This window comes from Pogona vitticeps, chromosome 9, assembly GCF_051106095.1.
Source record: "Pogona vitticeps strain Pit_001003342236 chromosome 9, PviZW2.1, whole genome shotgun sequence".
In the NCBI taxonomy this organism is placed as follows: domain Eukaryota; kingdom Metazoa; phylum Chordata; class Lepidosauria; order Squamata; family Agamidae; genus Pogona; species Pogona vitticeps.
Genome location: NC_135791.1, coordinates 17,086,673 through 17,110,290, shown reverse-complemented (window position 1 = coordinate 17,110,290; position 23,618 = coordinate 17,086,673). Strand labels below are relative to the sequence as shown.

Genomic DNA, 23,618 nt, shown 5'->3' with positions numbered 1-23,618 from the left:
CGCAATCTATGGTTTTTTCATCTTGACCCACATTGTTACTATGCTTTCTTATCTAGAATGGAAACTCCTGATGCTGCTCCTATATCATGCACATAGAATGTTTTCCCCAACAAGACAGAGTTGCCACTGTAGGAAGGGGGCTTCTGGATTACAGGTATATGATTAGCAGCATTTTTAAAGGCAAAATTCATGCCATATTAAGTCAATTACTACAGACCTAGATATCACATAATCATTTGCCTTCCTCACAAAACCATATACCAATGCTGTCCCAGAAATCATCTGTTTAGCTACAGAAGCAGCAGGCAACTTGTGACCCTCCTCGGGCTGCAAATCTCACCATCCATCCCTGGCTATGCTGATCTCGACTGACAGGAGCTGTATTCCAATACTATCTGAAGAGCCAGACATTTCTCATCTATGGGATAATACAACACAAAACCAGGGCAAAGGGCCAGACTACCAGAAAGAATACTTCCTTCTATACAGAGCTGGCCTTTGCCCAGGTCAAATCTTAGGCAGATGAACTATAAGCAAAAAAGACCCCAATTGGGGGGGCACTTGAGAGAGAGGGGTACACCTAAACTACTGGTGTTCAAGTGATGGAAAAAAACTTGTGTACATTCTGATACCAACCCCCAATCAGTTCTGTTCTTGGTCTGAGTGCTAATCTTGCTTTGATGCTCCTGTTGATTTTATTATTGTTTTTAACTGGATGTTGTTGTGATTGTTTTATTTTACAATGCAAACTGCCTAGGACAGCTATCAGGAAACATGGGACATAATACTCAATAACGTGTACAATAGTTTATTTATGGCTGAGATTTATCAAAGTTCCAATCCACAGGTGGCTTACATACACATAAAACACATTTTCTCTGTCTTGGGACCCTGAGCATTGCTCATTGCCTCTTTCCTAAATCAAAAGGCTGCAGATGACATTCACCACCACTTCAAGTGATGCTGCTGTATTATAAAGCAATACAATTCACTTTAGTCCAAAAAGACACTTTTAGGTTTAAACACAATACAAAAAATACAGAATGAATCCATGGGAACAGAGCACTGTCTATGCACCAGAGGCAACCCTACATGTCAATGCTTGGTCACATTAAATTGTCAGTTGGATTCCATCAATATGCTACCTTAGGAGGTGAATGCAGCACAACCAAACCAGGAGAGTGTTAATAATAAAAAGGTCATTTGGTTGAAGTTATATTTGAGGAATCCAAAAGATGCAGTACAAAGCTCAGTCCCAAAAATAAAAAAACCTACTTTTTTAAAGTTTAATTCTGGAATCCCAGCCAGCAGGACCAGAGGTCCTGCTAGCTGGATGAGTATGACAGATTTAGTCCCGAACATTAATTAATCCTGATTCTGCTCAGTCTACTGCCATAATCTCAGAGCAGGACAAATGGACCCTCAAAGCACTCCAGATGCAGAAAATCACTCGGAGGAGTCTGTCATCGACAAGAGAAGTTCTGATCAGAATTATAAACTTCTAGTTGACCCATCAGGACATCCACAGCTCTGCAAGGAAACAAAGCACAAAGGCATATCAAATATGAGGGTCAGATACCCATAGCAACAGAGTATGAAACCACAATTAACACAGCCATACCATCAGAGGGTAATCCGTCCAGCTGAATCAAGTGATTGTATCTAACTTGGAACACTGTCAGAAAACAGGTGTCATGAAGGGCTCAAATATGCTCTTTACTATATAAAAATCAAAATTCCCCACCAACATAGACAATTTGACACTTCTTGCCTACCTTGTATACCATATTTTTCTATTCATAAGACTCCCCCAGTACACACTTTTCTAAACCAAAAATTAAGAAAACTTCGCTTTGAGTATTCAGCCTCCGGGCTCAGAACGCTTGGACATGAGGAGTCCCTGTTGAATCTGAGCCTACAGGCTCCAATGACGTGTGTTCCAATCAGCTCACGTCAGTTCCATGGAGGAAGCTAAGTCTCCTGACTGTAGGAAGCAAAGCCTCCTGATCATAGAATCATAGAAAAGTGAAGTTGGAAGGGGCCTACAAGGCCATCAAGTCCAACCCCCTGCTAAGTGCAGGAATACAATCAAAACATATGTACCAGGTGATTATCTAAGTTTTTCTTCAACGCCTCCAGTATTGGAGCACTCACCAACTCCAAAGATAATTGGTTCCACTGTCGTACTGCTCTAACAGTTAAGAAGTTTTTCTTGATACTCAACTGAAATCTGATTTTGTTTAACTTGAACCCACTGTTCTGTGTCCTGCACTCTGGGATGATTGAGAACAGATCCTGCCCCTCCTCTGTATGACAGCCTTTCAAATATTTGAAAAGTGCTATCACACCACACCTCAGTCTTCTTTTCTCAAGGCTAAACATGCCCAATTCTTTCAGTCTTTCCTCACAGGGCTTGGTTTCCAGCCGCCTGATCATCCTTGTTGCCCTCCTCTGAACTTGTTCCAATTTGTTAGCACCTTTCTTGAAGTGTAGTGTCCAGAACTGGACACAATACTCAAGGTGAGGCCTAACCAGTGCTGAATAGAGGTAGACTAAGCACCTTGTGGGATTTGGAAACTATATACTTCTATTAATGCAGCCTAAAATAGCATTTGCCTTTTTTGAAGCCACATCACACTGTTGCCTCATATTCAGCTTGTGATCTACAACAATTCCAATATCCTTCTCACTCACAGTTTTGCTGAGCCAGATATCCCCCATCTTGTAACTGTGTAATTGGTTTCTTTTTCTGAGGTGCAGTATTTTGCACTTATCCTTGTTGAATTTCATTGTTGCTTTCGGCCCAGTGCGCCATCCTATCAAGGTCATTTTGAATTTTGTTTCTGTTTTTTAGGGAGGCATCTAAGCCTTGTGATTGAAGGAAGCCTGTTTACAGAGGCAAGGTATGGGCCATTTTGTTCTCTCCATGTTCTTGGCTCACTTCCATGTAAAATATGCCCCTCAATTTTTAATGTAATGATTTTAGGAAAAACTAGTGTCTTATACAAGGAAAAATACAGCGATTTGTTTTGCTTCTTATAGACATGGGGAGTGTCACAATGATATGCAGAGCACCAAACTCCACTCTGTGATCATGGAACCTTTTAAAGAGATCAGCCACACATCTGACTTTTAAGATTACTAGGCATTTCCTATATGATGCACTCTTATTTTTTCAGCCGGGAAGGATGGCATATAGTCCAAAATATGTGGAAGACACCAGGCTGATGAAGTTTAGGTTAGAGTGCCTGATAAGAGGTTCCAATCTTCACTCCTCTCCTCTGAAGTATCTTGAACCTATCACTTTTCTTCAGACTCTCTGGGGAAGTTGTCAGAATAAAATAGGTGGAGAAGAACAAAACACGCTACCTTAAGCTTGTTGGAAATAAGGGCAAAGGGGAAAAAACAATAATAAATACTTTCTAATGGAAACCATTTCACTGAATTGTTTCAAAACCTGGGAGCAGGAAAGGAGAAATATAAACAGAAGAACACATCTAGGTACTGCAAAAGACACAGAGACCCACAGAGGGAACATATCTGCTACTGATTCAGTTTAGTTGGTCCGAGATACCTGGTATGCTCCAAAGCTAAGGGAGAAGCATTGGGGTCAATCCAGAAAGACAGAAGATTTTCTATTTCTAACCCACTTGGTATGAGATAACTTAATTCAGTGGTAAAATAGCAATTCAAGTGAGAATGCTTCCGGACAATTTGTGAATTTGTGAACCCACCTCATCTGGTTGCGTAGCACTTCCCTCTGGCGTCTCAGCACCTGCAACAGGGGATCATCCTCAAACTCTGTGCCATCAGAATCTGCAAAAAAAAAATCTCCACTAAGTGAGCGTCACCTCTTGCCCTAATGCAAGTCCTCACACTTTTCCATCAAGATCATGCCAAATGACTTGAGATATCTATCAGTTATTTAAAACATTTAGTCCCTTTGCCACCCTTGCTGTTCAATCTTTTCTCCACACACCTCCTTTTTCCTGCTGCAATGTTTTACCAAGACTCCCTTGCTCAGAATGCACACACTTTATATAACTTTTGGGCTTTGTCTACACTGAGTATCTAGTTGTATGCCCAGTTTTGCTGAAGACAAAGGAGTAGGTATACGAAACGGCTCCTGTTTCAAAAGCAGTAAAGCACCCTTCCCGTCTTCTATGTCACAAATAGTCAGCTGGATCCTTGGTCCACATTTCCTGTCCAGAATTGATGGAATATTCACACAGGAAGCAAAGGGACAAATAACTAGGCAAAATAACTGAGCAGACTACCACCGACACTGGAATTATGCTTAAAGACATCTACCTTCCCTGTTTACAATTATCCCACCTTCAGCCTGTTCCAATAACTGCACAGCCATATCCAGGAGCTGAGGATGTGAAGGAGTTGCAACGGGGTCTGGCACAGCCTGCTCTGGGTCCCGGTTTTCTGAACTCCTTTTTGGTTTTTGTCTCTCAAGAACTGGAGATTCAGGTGGGGAGAAAAGCCTTTCAGAAACCACCTAGACAGAAGAGAGAGAATTCCCATTAAACCTCTTCTTTTGTGCCCTATATCTTCTGGTAAGAAGGACAGAGGTAGAACTGTCATTCCTGATGCTCTCAGTAAGCCGACTGAACTTGAGGCTATTCAGCTACATGCAGATGTTCTATGGTGGGTCACATTCTTTCTTTTAGAGGCAATATCATTTTCAATCCCAAAACCAAATGGGGAATCTAGAATTCTGCCATTTAAATAGTTTGCTTGTTTGCACAAATATTCTAAATATACATGTGCTAATTCTTTCACTCCTATTGTTTTATTCTGAGTTTTGTTTATTCTTTAATTATTCTGAGTAGTTATACATTGACTTAATTGTTTTAGAACTGTTTTCAAGTTGCTTTTATTGACTGCACCCTGCCATGAGATCTTTAGATCTAGGGTAGGACAAAAGTGTTAATAAATGCATACATTCTAACACTAGTTTCAAAGACCTGATGGTGACTAAAAAATTTTGTGATGACTAAAATGCAGATGTTTCCATACCTCTTCCAAGACGCACTGGACAGAATGTTTTGCTGGGCTGAGTGGTGGCTCTCTGGTATCTCTGACAGGTTTTGCTGGGTTCTGTTTGGATTTGAATGGCCTCCAGTTCTGCTTAGTTCTGTTTGGATTTGTATGGCCTCTTGGTTCAACGTTAGCTCTCTCATCAGATGGAATTATTTGCTGAGCATGGCACAGCATGCTCTGGCTCGGGGGCTTGTTGGGTCCTTTAAACTCTGGTGACACAGGAGAGACTGGAACTGCTGAGCCACACTCTTCTTGTCGGATTGTTTTCTTCCCTTCTTGCTCTCTGTTGGGTGCAGGCCTCGGTATATGACAACAATTTGGGAATGCAGGGACAGAATCCTGCTGGGGAGTTGATTCTTTGAGTCTTTGCTTTTCAGTGGGTTCAAGACTTCCAACCATTACTGTCCTACTCCCGAAGACAGCAGTTTCTCTGATCTGTTGGGAGCCGAGCCCCTTTCTCACAGGGCCAGCACAGCAGCAGGGCTGGCTTTCATCAAGAGTATATTTCATACCTCGTTGGGCTTCAGATATTGGCAAAACGTTGCGACTTTCACTCCTGCAACTAGTGAGTTCTGGTGATTTCAGCACTGCTCTTTCAACCTGTAATGCACACAGTCCAATAAACTGGAAAGTCCAGGCTGTATTTCATGGTGTAGTGAGGAGAAACATTTACACAGGTCTACTCCTGACTCTACACCCTGCCATGCTGAATAGGAATAAGTGTCTCTACCTCACTGTAAAGGAAAAGCAGGAAGGAAAGGGACAAGAATGTTATCCCCAAGTCTTATGCACATGCAGTTCAATGGTCAATATCCTCCCGCAGAGCTCCACTGGCACAGCATAAGTGTCCTTTTTTTGTTTTGGACAACATGCAACTTCAGCTCACTGTGTATGAGTAGCATGCATCTCAAAATCAGAAAAGGAACTATTTAATTAGTGGTAGCCAGCTGCTGTGGGTGATATCGCTCTTTTCATGTGAGTGCAACTCTGCAACAGGATACTTTTCATTTGAAATCAGAGATGCAGTACACACTCACACAGCCATAAGTACTGTATTACTGTACATGGACACACACCCATGACAGTCACAAATCACAGTAAACTTCAGTTAAAAATGATACTGGTAAAAACTGTTCTACCTTCTATCTGGTTTCTGTGCTGCAAAATAGCCATGTGTCACATAAGAGGCCACTGAGAAAAGCTGCTGTTTTGTAACTACTGCTCAATAATCCACTGATACATTAAATATCACTACTTGATCTGGAGGCGGGTGGCGTATAATGAGGAATGTCAGGTCTTGGAATCAATTCCAACCTTCCTGGGATTCCCCAGATCCTCATGCCCTCTTCCCAATGACATCACCACTTGATGGTTTCCTAGCCTTTGTATGGATTTCTCCCCCCATTTTCAGAAGTCAAAATATTCCTTCTATGGTTTTGTTACTGGCTGAACTTTCAGCTAAAATACAGCTAGTACTTTGGATCATCCTTTTGCCTTTGTCTCACCCACAGCTCTCAGAGGGGAAAAATGTTCCTTGCTTTGACCTAAACTTTTCATGGAGGTTTAGCTGAGACAGGATCTCTCTGCTTCCAGCACCTGAGTTCTCACAGCCAGATGAGAACTGGCCATTCATCTCAAGTTTTTACCATGCCAGAAGCCGAGCTTATTTGGTTGTTCTGACTCCTCCAGGCTAGTGAGGGCATCATGGTGACAGCTTTACTTGCTTCCTCCATCTTCCGCCGCAGGCGCCACTGGAATAGGATGTCGTCCTCTGGTTTGAAAGAAGAATAGGCCTGGGACCTTTGAGTTCTATGGGCAGGGAGACTAGTCAGACCACCTGGAGGCAGAAAAAGAAACTATTGTGACTACAATGCGATGTAATACAGTGTAGTGACTGAAGAGCTGGAATGGGACTTTTGAGATCTAGATTCTATTCTCTACCAAGATATGAAACACACTGGGTGAGCTTCATTTGGGCCAATTGTTCTCTCTCAGCCTCATCTACTCATAGAGCTGTTGTGAGTATAGGAAAGTCTGGTACGCGGTCTTCATTTCAGTGGAGGAAAAGTGAGATTTGAGTACAGTGGTGCCTCGCTTAATGAGGATAATCCATTCCAGCGAAATCACTGTAGAGCGAAATCCTCGTTAAGCGAAATAAAAAAGCCCATTGAAACGCATTGAAAACCCTTCAATGCGTTCCAATGGGCTGAAAACTCACCGTCCAGCGAAGATCCTCCATAGGGATCCATTTTTGGTGCCTGTAAAGTGAGGAATCCGTCCCTAAGCACGGGGGGGGGGGGCATTTTGTACACCCGGTGGCCATTTTGAAACCCAACAATCAGCTGTTTTTAGATTGTCGTAATGCGAAAATCGGTTCCTGAGGTAGGGAACTGATCATCGTGAAGCGGATTTTTCCCAGTGAAACCATCATTTTGCAATCGTCAAGTTAAACCTAATCATCAAGCGATTTCCTCGTTAAGCCGCCTAGAGTGGTCCGCTGGGCCAGATAGGCGGGGTATAAATCAAATAAATAAATAAATCATTAAGTGAGGCACCACTGTAATAATGGAACATGGCAGGAACATACGGAGGGAAATGCAAGAGATGGGCACTACCCATTGATGCAGTATGCATTTTTAAGCAATTGTAATTTAAGTAACTGTATACTGATTTATCACATTTGCTGTACACATATTTCTTCTTTTCCCCCTCATGACTTCCAATCAACGTACCCTCTAATTTTCAGCTCTGCCGGGCGGAGCTCCACCTCTCGCATGCACGGCTTCGTCCCTGCGTGCATGCATGACTCCCCCCCACACACACACTTGGTTCCATCATGACCAGAACCTCACGTGATCGCTGAGAGAAGAAGGAAGTGAGCTGTGCACAGGGAAGCGGAGTCATGCGCATGCACGCACCCAATTTAGCGGGAACCTTGCTTCCAATTTCTATAATCACCCTAGGGCATGGACAGCACTGATGTCCTCTTGAGTGCATTGTCGGCCAAGTCTTACCTTTGTGTTGGCTTGCTGTAATGTCCTGCGGGGTACACCTTGCCCAATCTGCTTCGGCATCTGTGCTGGTGGGCGTGGGAGTGAACCCAAGTCCTTCAGAGCTCACAGGTCTGGAGTTGCTTGAGGGGGACATGCTGTATGTAGAAGAATACCTGCAGAAAAGCAACTCATTAAGAAAGAGTGGAAATTTAGGAAAAAGAATAAGCTGGCTAAGAAGCCAGAGGCAGGCACAGGGGCCCTTTGCAATGAATCAGGCAATCACACAGGGCAGAAAGTAGAGAAAAGAGCAGCGAATCAGAGCAAAATTAAACCAGTCCTACTAGCTAAAGAAAAAGAGAAAATTCCTGACTGAAGAGATGATTCCCCACTGAGCTGCCTCACACAATGTGTAGTCAACAGTTTTTAACTCGATTTCATCTCTGCCAAATCCGAAGAAACTGCAGGGTAAATGGCCAACATAATCACCCCCATTTATGTAATCCCAGATATTTTTGCCTCTGGTATCACTAAATTCTCTTGGTTTGCTGCAGCAGACTAATACAGCTACCCCCTTGGCTGTAGTCCCCAAAGTCCCTTTTCCACGCTTTGGCCTGGTCTGCCCCAATTTCTACAGGGTATGCTAGCTGGCTGGAGGATTTATTTCATCTTATTTACATTTCAGGATGCCAGCCTAGAAGGTAACAAGTAAAATATAAGACAGGTCAGTACCTTCTCTGCAAGAGTCTGGCTGCTCTCTCCTGCAGGCTCACAGTCTCGGGGTCCACTGCAGAAGCATCCTGCGGGCTTCCCTGCAAAACAATACACAAAGGAAGGGGTCAGGATGGAGAAAGACTGTTCTAATCCTGGCAATGGGGAAGGGGGAAAGTATTTTGGTCTATAGGTAGGTTCCACACTGCAAGTCAAGCAAGCTTATATGCAGGAGCGATATAAAAGCCAACCAAACAGACCAGGAGAAAAGAATATTGATTCACTTATGTAGACAAACACAAGCTAAGGACAAAAAGAAAACTAAGCAAATATAAAATAAATCAATAACAAAAACAAGGATAATTGTGATGACATAAGATTTTAAAAAATACCTGCTGGACTGTCAAGGTAAGCAGCCAGACCAGGACCTAACAAGATTCCCCTTGCCTGGACATTTGGAACCTTAAAAAACAAATTTTTCTTGACAAAGAACAAAAAATTGACTCAGAAAAACAAAGCTAATCCTCCTTGTAAGTGACAAATGCCATGGTATCACATTCATTTGTGAGTCCCCAAAGCTGGGACGAGGGTCATGCAGCTGTATTTACATATACCACCTGGTGACATTCATATTCTGCCCTTCCACTAAGTAGGTCAGGACACAATATATGGAATTATCCTAATTTAACACTCAAAAAGAACCCTGTGAAGGAGGCTGGACTCAGAAATCAAAACCAATGCAAAATTATGCAATGAAGCAGAAAAGATACTTGAGTTCAAACCTTCCCACGGCAAGAACAGTATTTTTCAGCCCTATGGTGCTGAGCTTGCCAGTCATTTCAAAACAAGATAAAAGCAAAAAGCAAAGTGTGCTGCTTATATACTGCCCCATAGCACTTAAAGCACTGACTGGGCAGTTTACTAGTTAATTATACAGGCTACACATTGCCACCCCGGTGAGCTGTGTATTCATTTTACAAACCTCGGAAGAATGGAAGGCCGAGTCAACCTTAAGCCGGCAACTGGGATTGAACCCCAGGTAGTGAGCACAGTTTTGGCTGCAGTACAGCAGTTTAACCACTGCGCCGCGAGGCTCAAAGATAAGAGGAGATCAAAAAGTCTGAGCTAACATGGCCATCCTAACAGCTAGAACAAACCCCACTAGAGAGCACCTCCATACTCACCAAAGGAGACTGATCTTGTGTAGGGCTGGAGAAAGCCACTCTCACTTTATTCTGGCTACTGTCTGCAAAGAAAGGTCTTCATTCAAGGTCAAGGACTCACAAAGGTCAGAAATCTTTGCAATTAGGCTACAATTAGTGCCCAGGAGGCCCCTGCAGGCTGCAAAGTTTTTGACTCTCTTATATGTAGGTAGGCCTGCATAACTCCACCCTCAATGTATGCTTCCCTAAACAACTTCCAACATAAGGACCATGAATCTGAGGTTGATAGAGCCCCAGTCCAGCTCTCTGATCCCTCCCCAAGACTATTATTTGGTTGTTTACCTGTTTTTGTATGTTTTTCCCTAATTCTAAAATGCATAAATGCATCTCCTAAGATTTATTTAACAGCAACCGCTTTAAGTTAAAATGTGTTGATATTTTAATCACACCCTTTTCTTTTTACCTTTCATTGGAATGAGGCCCCCAAAAATGTTACCTTTGAGATGAAAGAATTTTAATTAATTTATTTAAATTATTTCTATACCCATACTTGTTCAAAAACACACTGAGAACAGGTAAAAATGAAACCTATGGGTGAGTTGATAGACTGGCAGCAGTAAGTGCTAGGATAGCTTAGAATAATCAGCTGTGGCAGGGCCTCACCGGGACCCTCAATCCCTATTCTCTAAGCACCCTTGCTTTTATTTTTTAAAACAAGCCTTAGATCACATATCAAGTTAACTTACAGTTGCAAAATGAAAAATTATATATTGCTACTTCAATATGTTTGGCACACATATGCATCTCCAATGAGAAAAGCCAGTTCTGGGAAGCTGCATTTCCTGTTACAGCTGGGAATTAATGGGCAAGTGCTGGACAAAGACAAATGCCCCTTTACAGTATGTGCATCCTATCTATATCAGATATTCTCCAAATACAAAAATCCTGCTTCTTATATAACAACCATTTTTATAACTAAGGCAGACCACTCAGTTTGGTTTGCCACAGTAAAAATGCTATGCTCACGAAAGCTGTATCTTTCTGGTTGGTCCTAAGTACCTGACGATGATGATGCCTCCTTCTTGGAAATGTTGCCTCCAGGAATAGATGAGTGGTCAAGCCACCAGAAGTGAGCGGAGGTATCACTGTTTGCCCCGCGGTCTCTACGGTTGGTAGGCTGTCCATAACGGAAGCGCTCAATATACCTGGCAAAGGAGGTAGAACATGATTTCTGAGGAGAACAGTCTGGAATATATCTAATTATTAACCTCAGATGTGTTGAACACCAAGCCCTTGAATAAAAACCAGTAAAGGAGAATAGAACATAACAGTTATTTGAAGAGACGCAACTTGAATCCAGGACTCGCCCACCCATAAAAGGGTTAAGCAGCTCACCTGGCAATAACTGATTCACTGTCTGAGACTGAGTCCAGGGGCTTTGGTGAGGGCAATGACTTGATCCCCAACGCCTGCTCTGAGGGAAAACTGACTGCTCCTTCAGGAGTAAGGGCAGATGAACTGCGCTCCGTCGAGGGCCATGACTCATTGAATGGGCTTGTAGAGTCTGATTTAGCGGGTTTTGCCTCTTGGTAGCTGGAGTTAGGCAGGAAACCTGGATGTGGAGGGCTGGATGGTTCTGCTTTTTCAGGAGACGCGGGGCAATTCCTGTGCTGCAAACGAGACGGGCTCAGAACCTAGTTGGCGGGGAAAAGGAGTTTATAGAGTCAGCAATCCCAAAAGAGCTGGCTTGGCACTGGCATTCCAGAAGCATTCAAACACAGACATGAGACTGCAGTCTATCCCTGTAGCTCCTCCTAACAACTCTTTATTTTGCTCCCTCCCCCTCACCTTTCCTCCTAGGACATCATGCATGCCCCCTCCCTTTCTAAGCTCACGTTAACTCTCCTAGGCTCAGCTGCCCAAGAAAGGGTCTCAACTTAGATCCTTGAGTCAAAAGTCCAATATACTAATCACTAGATCACACCTGCCTCTTCCCAAATTTCACTCAGTTCCTCAAGAAATTAGTTGACAGCCCCTGAGAATAACAAATGTCTAGCTTACAGGCCTAAGATAACAGGGGTCAAAGTTCACGTTCCAATGCATAATCTGAAACTCAGTGCTTATGAAAGAGGAATCATGGCTCCTTTCTCTCCATCCACTCCATGAAATCGGATCACTAGAGATCAGATCAGTTTGATTCTGTCTGGAACATCTGTTTCCCCCTCCCCCCCCCCGTGACCCTGTAGCCTATTATTTGCCCATCCCCATTGCCATCTCACCGTGTTTCGCTGCTCCGGCGACAGTGCTTGTGCCTGGGAGGGGTGATAATAGCTCCGTAAATTTGACGTCTCCAAAAATGGACTCCCCAGTGTGGAGAATACAGACAGACTAAGGGCAAAATAAGGAATCCATATAAGCAGGGCGACTAGGCCTTGGCACTAACTAGTCCCCACCAGGATGAAAAAAAAAGACAAAATCCCAAACCTTCAGAGTTGCAATGCTGCATTTCACATAATACAGTATGTATTAAATACATAACATGTATTAATACAGTAGAACTCAGCCTTTGGAAATCAGGACTGCCTTTATATACAGACATGCCAAAAAGCCCAAAAAGCAGAGTACTCACTGGCAACAAGATTCCAGCACCAACCCTGCTACTTGAAACCTATTAGCTAAAAACACTGGTGTTTGAACCCAAGGCTCCCTATACTGTGGGGCATTTAGCTGGCCATTATTGGGAGGGGGGGAAGTTGACAGCTAGGTCTCTGATCTAATACAGCAGGGCTGATCTTCCATTTTTAAATGTTACAGGGAATTAGGTGGTTGTGTTGAGGTGGTACAATTCTAGACTGTGCTGCTGCAGACAGAGACAAGGATTAGTTTTAAATGATTTCCAATTGTGGGCGTGGGGAGCCAAACAACAACAAAGTCCTGGATGCATACAATAAAATAACACTAGCAGTTCAAGGGCAGCTTTTCCCTGATACGCCAGTTTCATATACTATACAAAGGTTTTTAACACAAGGAAGCTTTCAAAACTCATTCTCCCTCCCATTTGAAATGTTGTAATCTAGTACTGTACCACTTCTTTCTGTATAACGTAAACTATGATGGATAAAGGATAGCACCTGCAGGTCCACACATATACTGCCCCTCTCGTTTCTCCTAGCCAGGCCAGGCTGTCCAGTCCCCTCCCCGTCTTTCCATGGGACATTCTTCTCTATCAAAGGTACACACCAGCTCTCATACTTGGAATCCATTGCTTTTCAGGAGATTTTTCAGCTTCTGAAGGACACAGAGTTAACTGCGGTGTAGATACTGTCTCTGACAATTTTCTTCATGGGGTGACAGGTCTCCCAAAAGTTGTGCTCTAAAGAAAGAGGTTTCAGTAAATTATCTGCCATATGTCTGCTTATTTGCATAACTTACTTGGCTTCCAAGGGCTCATGGTGGTTTCCTCCTTTCTCCCCATTGTTCCTTTATGTGGATACATCCTGTAACACCACCATTATCCATATATTATAGATAGGCTGAAGAGCTGAAGCTGATATACATTGGCTTGTCTGTGCATCTTTACCAAGCTCCTGCCTGAATTGAGAAATCCCAGCTTCTGTTTTTAACCATTGTTATTACTCTGACTCTCATACATAAATATGGCATGCAAACTAGCAAGATCGTTTCTCAAACCCTGTGCCTCCTTGACAACTAAAGACATATGACTCTGGAAGACTCAATGAAAGAGAGCAGGAGCTCAAGGGGTCAACCATTAAGAAGGCCTCCCAACACTTTAACTTACACCCGCTTTTCTCTACATTTGTCCAGAGAACTGTATTTGCCATCTGACACCCTGTGTAGTTTATTAGACATGTAACTGAGCAGTGTGTACAAAAAGAACAATGATGCACCATTTGAAAAAAAAAGGAATCCATTTCCCAGGACATAATCTCAGAGTACAGGATGGAGAATACTGCTGAGGGGAAATTGCTCTGGGTCTGATCCATGCCTGGATTATCAAGTACCTAGACACTCTACAACAACCACTAGGAGTTCCATCATAGAAAGATGCGAATTTACTATATTTTAAAAAAATGCACATTACCAATCTGCACAGACTCTGAAAACCTTCCATTTTCCCTACAGCTAGGAATCTGTCCACTGCTTATCTATCAAAATGATAACAGCCACAACTTTCTCAGCTGCAAAACATTATTTCCTTCCGTTGGGAACAGCCCAACTTTGCGGAAGAGGGATAAGAGTACATTTCACAAAGACCAGGGCTGGACTTTCCAATAATCCCTTGTTGGTTAATCCAGGCCAGGGAACTTTCCAAGTCCTGGATATGCACTAACAATGAACCACTCCAGAAGGTAATGGAATCCAGGCTTGGCAAGATTTCTATCATAACAGAACTGTTACACAGCTTTCCGGGACTTCCAGCTTTGCTGGGGTTCAGAGCAAAGAATTCTTTGCAGCCACCTTAGCTCCAGCATGTGGTTGGGGAGGAAATTTCCACAGCACTTGTTTTTTCAGTGTGCCGTTGCCAAGGCAACCATTTTTGTGCTTTTTCCCCCCCTGTAAAAGCATCCCATTCAGAAACCCTGCTGTACCATGAAGCAATAAACAACATGAATCCCCTTGTCTTGGGGAAATTTGTGACTCCAAATAACTTCTGATCAAAGGTAGAGCCATTTCTGTCCTAACATCTCCCTGTACAATTCTCACAGCTCAGCACCGGCAACAGAGGAGTATGGATTCAAAAAACAGCTTCTGCCCAAGGCAAAGCAAGCAATTGTCTCGGCTGGTATAGGCTGAAACAGACTTCAGGGCTTTTCTTCGAAAATCAGTGAGACTCCTATGAGGAGGAGAGAGTCTAGCTCTCTAAAAGCATGGAGGAACTGGCCAGCCTGCAAGAGCATATTTGCATTTATTGCAACATGGAACTGTTCTGCAAGATATCCAAGAGCAGTGTGCCTGCAGCCCAAGGAAATTTATTTACACTGATCTAACCTGTTCATGTGTTTTCACACCATCAGCCCTATAATCTGAGAGAAGAGGATGGGAAGACAGCTCAGGTTCTATTTCAAAAATACAGACTCTGTCCCTAACAGAGTTAAGTGGCCAATGGCCATATGGGAATGCTTCCTTGTTATGCTGATTACTGTGACAATCTCATAGGCTGCTACTTGCAGCTACAGTTGCACCCTGCAGCCCAGGGGCAGGCGGAGACTGTCATTTCCCCTGAGCCCTCTGCCTGGGAGACCACACGCCCTTGTGCTGATGCCGAATCCCTTTTCTTTGCACTGTGTGTTTAAAGCCACATCCTGGCTCACATGATGACAGAGACAAAAGCAAAAGAGCTTCCCAACAGATACAGTAACCCTGTACACTCTCTTTGGTTGCTATACAGAGATGGAGAAGCCAGCACTACATTGTTTCTTGCAGTGTGTTTTTTTTGTCCTTGCTGGAACGGGTTTGTTTGATTCTGTGGCTCCTAGAGTTTGGGCTGGGGGGGGGGTGTATGATGGGTCTTGCAGTGTGTTTTTAGTCCCTGTTGGAATGGTTCCCCCCCCCCGCCAGAACAGATTAATCATGTTTCAATGTATTCCTATGGGAAATGACGCTTTGAGTTATGACCAACTCATGTTACGACCATCATTCCAGAACAGATTAAGTTTGCAACTCAAGGCACCACTGTATGCACCTTTGAATAAGTGGTAAATGGATATCTTGTGTTGCTATACTTTCACAAATTGAACATGTGCTGTGTAGTACTGTCGTTGTCTGGAACAACATGTTTACGGGGAGGAAAAGAGGCAGAATGCAGCATACATGGAAAGAAATTCCCCTTAAAATTGGAATGGTCTTTCAAACTACTAGCACATAATTTAGGGTACTCTTTTACTGCAGGTTTTTCAAGGGCCAGACATGTTTATTCAGCCTCCTAATTGAAAGTTCTTGATGTCTCCTAATTTACATAGCACAACAGAAACAATAAAAGTGGTGTGGCACAAGGAACTTCTCATTCCTCTGAGGCTGACTATGGAAAGAAATAAAAAATATCTGATACAACTTTTCCTCTTACTGTGTCTGTCACCGTTACAGTTTACCTCCAAATCCTGCAACCTGCCAGTGGGGTAGGAAGGAAAATAAACTAAGCAATGGCTCAAGGGCATCTGCACCTCTTTTAGATTATCACCAGATGAAAAGATTTTCTGCTCCTACATGTTGATATTGATATTCTGTGTCAACGGGCTAAGGCTGAACCCGGACAAGATGGAGGTACTGAGGGTGGGCACCCCCACAGTTGGGGATTTGGGAAGCTCCCTCTCTTTTGGGGGGGTGACTCTGCCCACCAGGGATGGGGTCCGCAGCTTGGGGATCCATCTGGACCCAGCACTTACTATGGAACTCCAGGTGGTGTTGGTGGTCCGTACTGCCTTTTTTCATCTCAGGCGGATAACCCAGCTGCAGTCCTACCTCGATGTCGGGGCGCTCACTACCTTGGTGCATGCGCTCGTAATCTCAAGATTAGACTACTGTAATGTGCTCTATGTGGGGCTACCTTTGAGGCTGCTGCAGAAACTACAGGTAGTGCAGAATGCGGCGGCCAGATTACTTAGTGGAGTGAAAAAATTCCAACATATCTCACCCACTCTGGCCGCACTGCACTGGCTGCCCATCCGTTTCCGCATCGACTTCAAAGTGATGATGCTCACGTACAAAGCCCTAAACGGTTTAGGGCCTCGATACTTGGCGGAACGCCTACTCCCACCAAGATCTACCCGTGTCACTCGTGCGAGCCAGGAGGTGAGACTGAGGAGCCTAACGCTGAGGGAGGCCCGGAAGGAAAAGACGAGAAATCGGGCCTTCTCGGCGGTGGCTCCTCGCCTCTGGAACAACTTACCTCCTGAGATTCGTGTGGCCCCCTCGCTGGGTATCTTTAAGAATCCATTAAAAACATGGCTGTTTTGGCAGGCCTTCCCATCAGAAAATCCCTGATGCCTCCTGACACCCTTTTTCCTCTCTTTATCGTTCCTCCCACCTTGTGAAATGTTTTATCATTTAATAATTGTTTATATATCAATTTTATTGTAGTATTTATGTTGTTAGCCACCTAAAGTGGTCTTGACCCAACCAGATAGGCGGGATATTAAATAAATAAATAAATAAATAAATAAATAAATAAATAAATAAATAAATAAATAAATAAATAAATAAATAAATAAATAAACAAACAAACAAACAAACAAACAAACAAACAAACAAACAAATAAAAATAATGAATCTTGTGACACCTTTTAAAACATTTGGGGAGGCAGCAGAGAAATCTCTCTTCAGTCCAGTATAGGCGGAAGCACAGCAAACATGCATTTACATTACTTTGTGCAACTTTTCAATGTCAAACTGGCAGATTAAGTGAATGGTACACATGCTTCAGCATAGGCTATTGATATGCTATAAAACTGCAAATCAATTGCAGAGGCGCAGCAAAGACTGAAAGCAAGAATTTACAGAACTTCAATCTGCACTGTTCAAGGCTTCCCAAACACTGCAAGATAACCTCCTCTTGTAGAAAAATCATTCCTTGAAACTTGACATCACAGAACTTAATAAAACAAGTACTGTACATAATTCATAATTTAACCAAGCAGGGATAATGTGACCCGACAGTTCCTGGGGACCTCTCTAGTACTCAAGAGTTCTTACTGATAAACACTCATCTCTGCGAAGGAGTGGAGTTGACTGCATTAGTTTAAGATGTCAGCTCCACATCTGTCCCAATCGCCCCACCCCTCCTGTGTTCCCTTATTCATAAATTAGGATGCCACTATTCACATTACTCAGAGAAGTGTCAGAGGCCACTGACTATTCTCGTGAAGTTGCCAGACTGCCAGAAAAACAAAAACAAAATACAAGCCTGGACCCTTCTGTCTGCTGCAAAAGGGTTAAAGCCACACCAGTGTTTTTGTGCCTTGTTTCAATGCCATGTCTTTAGGTTGGCAGCTTGCAAGAATGCCACTGTGGCTTGGCTCATGAAGCAGACTGCCTTTGCATTTGAATATGGCGGCACAAAGACAAGAACATTAACAACCCCAATGCGATTAAACAGTCTGTGGTTACTTTATGGCACCTGCTCAGGCTTGGATCAAGTCTCTTCTAAAGTAAATGTCCTCATCTATTTTCTGGCTTGTCCTACTTTTTTTGGCAGATGCCCCACTTGTCAGCATTAATGGAATAAAAGAAGAGTGTCTCAGCATTTTCAGACTTTCTGTGATGTGATTATTCCAGGTAAAACACGTACAAGATATTGTTGGCACAAATTAAACTCAATACAAGCCAATAAAATTAAATTACTCAAAGCAAAAGTCTGGCTAACATAATCCCTTCCTTAAAAGAACTGGATTCAGTGCTTGTGGGTTACCTGAAAAATCTTTCAAATCAGCTACTTCACTACACTACAGGAAATCAACCCTGAGTGCTCACTGGAAGGACTGATCCTGAAGCTGAGGCTCCAATGCTTTGGCCATCTCATGAGAAGAGAAGCCTCCCTGGAAAAGACCCTGATGTTGAGAAAGTGTGAAGGCAAGAGGAGAAGGGGACGACAGAGGAAGAGATGGCTGGACAGTGTCATCGAAGCGACCAACATGAATTTGACCCAACTCCGGGAGGCAGTGGAAGACAGGAAGGCCTGGCGTGCTCTGGTTCATGGGGTCATGAAGAGTCGGACGTGACTTAACGACTAAACAACAACAACTTCACTACATTCTTTATGAAATTCTAGGAAGACATCTATTCTAGATACTTGATTTTCTATACTCTTTTTAATCCAAAAATCACATTGTTCTCCAAAATTAGAAGCAGTAAATCCCAATGTTGTTCATTTTGCAATACTTGCATCAAAAATTAGTTATCAAGACTATTAGTTATCAAGACCAACACACAATTATTACTATAAATGTCTTAAATAAATAAATTTATTAAGTAAAAAAGATTTGAGGGGAAAGAGTAGGAGCAAAACTGGAAAGAGTAGGAGCAAAAAGTCCAGTTCTTAATTTCATAGAATCATAGAGAAGTGAAGCTGGAAGGGGCCTATAAGGCTATCAAGTCCAACCCCCTGCTCAATGCAGGAATACAAGTCAAAGGATATCTGCCAGGTTGTCCAAGTTTCTCTTGAATGCCCCCAGTACTGGAGCACTCAGCACCTCTCAAGGTAACTGGTTTCACTGTATTAATTTGTAAATGTGCTAATACAGTCAGGATCAGAAGCACCCTTGACAGTATGGCAGAAGAGCTGAATTGCATCATGTTCCACTTCCAAGGTTTCTAGAACCTACAAATCACAAGATCATAATTTCATGGACACATGCATGAAGTGAAACAAATTTTAGCAAAACCTGGCTGAGCACATCTACCTCAAAACACCTACCCATCCTACCCATTCCTCTTATATTGGGAGGCTCCACTTGGCCACCCCAAATTAGCCCAGAAATCAGTCACCTGAAACCGCAACTTCTCTTTGATGGCCACTTCAATCTGGAACCCTTTCCCACCAGAGGTGCAACTGGCCCCATCCCTCCTGGCTTTTAAGAGGCAACGGAATATCTGGGTGTTCTTCCCAAGCCTTTCTACAGTCTACCCTTTATTATGTATTCTTATGTATCCTCCTTGACAGTCCAACTGCCATTAACATTTTTGCATTTTACATGGTTCCTTTGGTTATATTTTGGAACCTTTTGTTTTCTTGTTGTTCTTGATATTATTGTTTATTACTTTGTTCTCTTCGGTAGCTGCCCACAGTAGTAGCCTACCTACTAGCTAGATGAGATAAAAATGTAAATAAACAAATAAGTTAATTAACATAAAGCAAGCCCATTGAAAGGCTCCTTCTGTTTAAAAGTCAAATGGTATTGATGAGATGCTTGAAAGAGAACTAGAATTCAAATTAAAACCCAAGAGCTATTCAACCTGGTCCAAAGTAAACAGTGTACATAGCATGGCAGTTGCAAAAAGTATATTACAGATTCAGAGTCCTTAAGACTCATTTCGAACAAGATGCAGCTGAACAAATGGGCTTCAGTCCATACAAATTTATGTTAAATATAACTAGTTAGCCTTTAGAATGGCACAAAACTCTGTTGCCTTTTCTTAAAACACCACTTTGAATTTACCCACAAAACACTGTGTCAATTCCTAAACTGGAAACTAGCCAGCTATTTGTGTTCAGAAGGACTTAACCGTTTGCCAAAAAACTTAGCTCCATCTGCATGACCTTTTAAAATGCCTGATAACCATAAAAGCTTGGAATTACAACTGATTTTCCAAATGTTAACCATTTCGACTGCAACACTGGAGTACAACTGGAAATGCACAAACCATAAAGAAAATCCAGTGCACACTTACTTGAGTGTAAGCTCTATTGAAACAAATGTGACTTTACCTCTGATAAGCATGCAAAATGAATTGGCCTTACTCACACCAGTGTTGTCTTCCTGTATTTGGTAAGCACATACAAGCAAGAGATCAGCACTATGAGACACATAAATCTGTATTCCAAACCTGCTAATTTTAAATGTTATTATAAATGGCTGAAGCTCCTTTAGCTTCCTAAGAAGTACCACTTGGAAGCAATTTAAGGCTTGCTGCCAGGCAGTAGCAACACCTTTCACTTCAAACTTGCGGAATCATACAAATCAAACTTCAAATAGGTATAGCAACCTAAGAAAAGTGTGGTGTTATTCTGGCATGTAACACAATCCATTCTGTGACAGCTGAAAGAGCTGCAATGAACCCAAGCTAGAAATTCTGTAATTCTTCTATTATCATAAACAAATAATTCTTGCACCAAAAAAATCAAGCAACAAAAGATAAGAACGCTGAACTGCTTTACTATACAAACATAATTGCTAAAGCTTTGCATGACAGAACTCCTGTGCTTTAATATCAAAGTAGTAAACAAAAAGATCAGTAAGCATTGCTTCCCCCGCCATTGTCCCCCATGATAGGAATGTCTTCCAGTTATACAACTGTTGAAGTCACAGAATGTCTAACAGAAAATATGTTGACAACCCAAGAAAATTCTAACTTGATGCAAACATACTCTGGGATAGGTAGAATTCATCATGCCATAAAAAGTTGAAAAAAAATGTTTTTTTAATGTGGGTGGTGGTAATAACAATGTACTGAGTTTAGAAGAGGAGTAAAACACTGTCATGATTGGCTACTAAAATTACAGAGTATGAAAAAACAAATAAAAATGACAGGGTTAGCTACAGAGAGACACCCATACATGTTAAAAGCATTACTATGCTAATTTACCTAGCAAAACCTACACACTTTTAAAATCTTTACCCCAGCTATCAAAAGCAAGTACAATATAATTTTGCAATGTTTTAAAAAAGTCTTTTAAAAGTCTCATAGGTAAGCTTGAGAGGTCTTAACCTGAGGCAGAGTTACTAACTGAACAGGAAAAAAAGGCAGCCTGGCTTGTTCTTCACCCCTAAAAATCAGTAGGTATGAATTTTACAGCACAGAGATAAACCGTCACTATCTGCTAATGGTAACAGATCACATTACTACTGGAGTCAATAAAAAAAATTGCAATCTGGATCAGGTCTAGTACCAAGACAACAAATGATGGTGGATAATGGAATTAATAGAAGATCAAGATAAATGGCAAAGTAGTCACATCCTGAATCAAGCCTCCAATCATTTCAAAGACAATGGTACCATCTCCAGGCAAAGATATGCTTTTTAATGGTTTGTCTTGGATAACTGTAACTCTGCAGCCCTATAGTGCTGGCTTACAAAAAAGAAATACCTTTCACAACCAGGAATTCCTGCAAAATTTAAATACTGATCATTCCCAAGTATATTCGCAGTTAAATATTACTCAGTGCCTTTTCTCAAATATTCCTTTATTTCTTTTTATACTGTGTCTTTATTCTCAAAGAGGTGTGTTAGTGTGGTCACAGTAAAAATGTAAGATTAAAAGCAAATTCCAGCTTGAAGTAAACAACAAAATAAATAAAGTGAACCAAATAACTGTTTGTTCACTTTATTTGCTTTTATGTTATTCAAGCTAGAAATTGCTTTTAATCTCACATTTTTACTGTGACCACGCTAGCACACCTCTTTGAGCATAAAGACACAGTATAAAAAGGAATAATTATCTGAGAAAAAGCACTGAGTAATATTTATCCATCTCACCTCCCGCTATTTGAATCATTGAACCCTTATAACATGAAGGCCACTCTAGATAGGTAGAGAGTCTACAGATCAGAAAGTGTGGAAACTGCATAAAATATATGAGAAATTCACAATTTTCCGGGCTTAATTTAAAACAAGAGCCTGCGTTTATCCTTTATTCCTGAACTGGAAGCCCAATTAGTAACGATGTTTTAGCTCGGCCTTCCAAGGAAGGCCACACAATTTACCTACCTGGTCAGTCATTTGTAATAATTTAACCTCTCCCCCCTGTTAGTCATCCTACGCACTTCCCCATCACGACCCCTTTTTCCAGGGCTCTTCCCGCTCACTTCCAGATAAACTTACCGCCCCTGCGGTCACTTAGCAACCGAAAGGCGGAACTCATTCAGCGCAGAGAATGACGGGTAACAGTATTTTCTCAACAGCGAAGTACTACCATTCCCAGAAAGCTTTGCGCGCCTAGCATCGTTTCCACTGAAACAGTTGACTTCCTGACGCATCTTACGTTTGCGGGTGGGCACCCAAACTACAAATACCGTCATGCCCTCTTAAAAGAGTCTTGGCTGTAGTCCTGTGGTTCTTAACCTTGGGTTACTCTGGTGTTTTTGAACTGCAACTCCCAGAAACCCCAAGCCAGCACAGCTGGTGGTGAAGACTTCTGGGAGTTGCAGTCCAAAAACACCTGAGTGTAGTCAAGTCAAAATAATCGCCGTACTAGTTCTGTGAAAAGATGATCAACCAGTAGAATAATCCTGAGCATGTTTAACTGGCAGCAAGTCATGTTTTTCAGTACGGCTTACGTATAAATGAGTTTTCAAAGCAGTAGCTGCATTAGCCTGTCTCAACATACTGGCAAAATTGGGAGACAATGTGGGACAATGATAAAATATTATGCCATTTTGATAACTAATACATTTTTATTGTGAACTTTTTTGAATGAGCATCCACTTTTCTAGATACATAATTCTTGCACCTGAAGAAGGGGATTGTGATCCACCAACAAAACAAATTTGGCCAAAAATAAAAATTGAAGAAGACAAAAATGTGGCACCTTAAAGACTAACTTCTGTATTTTAATGTGATTTTTTTTTTGTGGGTCAAGCCCACTTCCTCATCTTTGAAGTGGGCACAATATATTTCCCCATTTAAACAAGTGTGTATCCCTAGAGCACTGTGAACACCTGTAATTATCACTGGCTGGACCAGAAGGGTTTGAAAACTGCAGAGACAGGAATCCAGAATTATATGTTGGAAGAGTTGTACTTAGCAGGTTTGCACCTTTACAAGGATGCCTAAGCAAGGTTGGGTGTGGGAAAGAGATATAAACAAAAGAAGTGCAACAACTTTCTTATCAAGGACTGGCCTGCTTCTAGACACAGAATGGCAAAAGAGACACATCTTGACATCCCTAACATGTTCTGTAAAAATGACACATGGATCAGTTCCACTTAGCAGTCCATAGCACTCATCCAAATAATAATAATAATAATAA

At 42.1% G+C, this 23,618-nt stretch overlaps 1 protein-coding gene across 3 annotated transcripts; it reads right to left on the bottom strand.

The window, feature by feature from the left end:
* Window positions 1-788: 788 nt before the first annotated feature.
* Window positions 789-22,542, bottom strand: PROSER3 (proline and serine rich 3). 3 transcript variants are annotated; one of them, XM_072979717.2, is made up of 13 exons: window positions 22,472-22,542; window positions 13,157-13,289; window positions 12,196-12,304; window positions 11,312-11,610; window positions 10,976-11,121; window positions 9,938-9,999; window positions 8,775-8,854; window positions 8,067-8,218; window positions 6,699-6,889; window positions 5,029-5,652; window positions 4,336-4,507; window positions 3,735-3,816; window positions 789-1,530 (listed from the first exon to the last, which is right to left on the bottom strand). In XM_072979717.2, the coding sequence occupies exons 2-13, from the start codon at window positions 13,177-13,179 to the stop codon at window positions 1,464-1,466; spliced, it is 2,007 nt and encodes a 668-aa protein (XP_072835818.2). In that variant the 5' UTR covers window positions 13,180-13,289; window positions 22,472-22,542; the 3' UTR covers window positions 789-1,463. The 3 variants fall into 3 exon arrangements, with proteins under 3 accessions (XP_072835818.2, XP_072835817.2, XP_072835820.2); XM_072979716.2 differs by having other exon boundaries at window positions 22,358-22,488; XM_072979719.2 differs by having other exon boundaries at window positions 13,169-13,289; window positions 22,358-22,488.
* Window positions 22,543-23,618: the final 1,076 nt, after the last annotated feature.

Coding starts and splice junctions, on each gene's coding strand:
- PROSER3 (XM_072979717.2), bottom strand. CDS start 13,179: ATGGATTCCAAGTATGAGAGCTG. Junction 8,855..9,937: donor CACAAGATCAGTCTCCTTTG/GTGAGTATGGAG, acceptor ATTGTTTTGCAG/GGAAGCCCGCAGGATGCTTC. Junction 6,890..8,066: donor TACAGCAAGCCAACACAAAG/GTAAGACTTGGC, acceptor TTCTGCCTCCAG/GTGGTCTGACTAGTCTCCCT.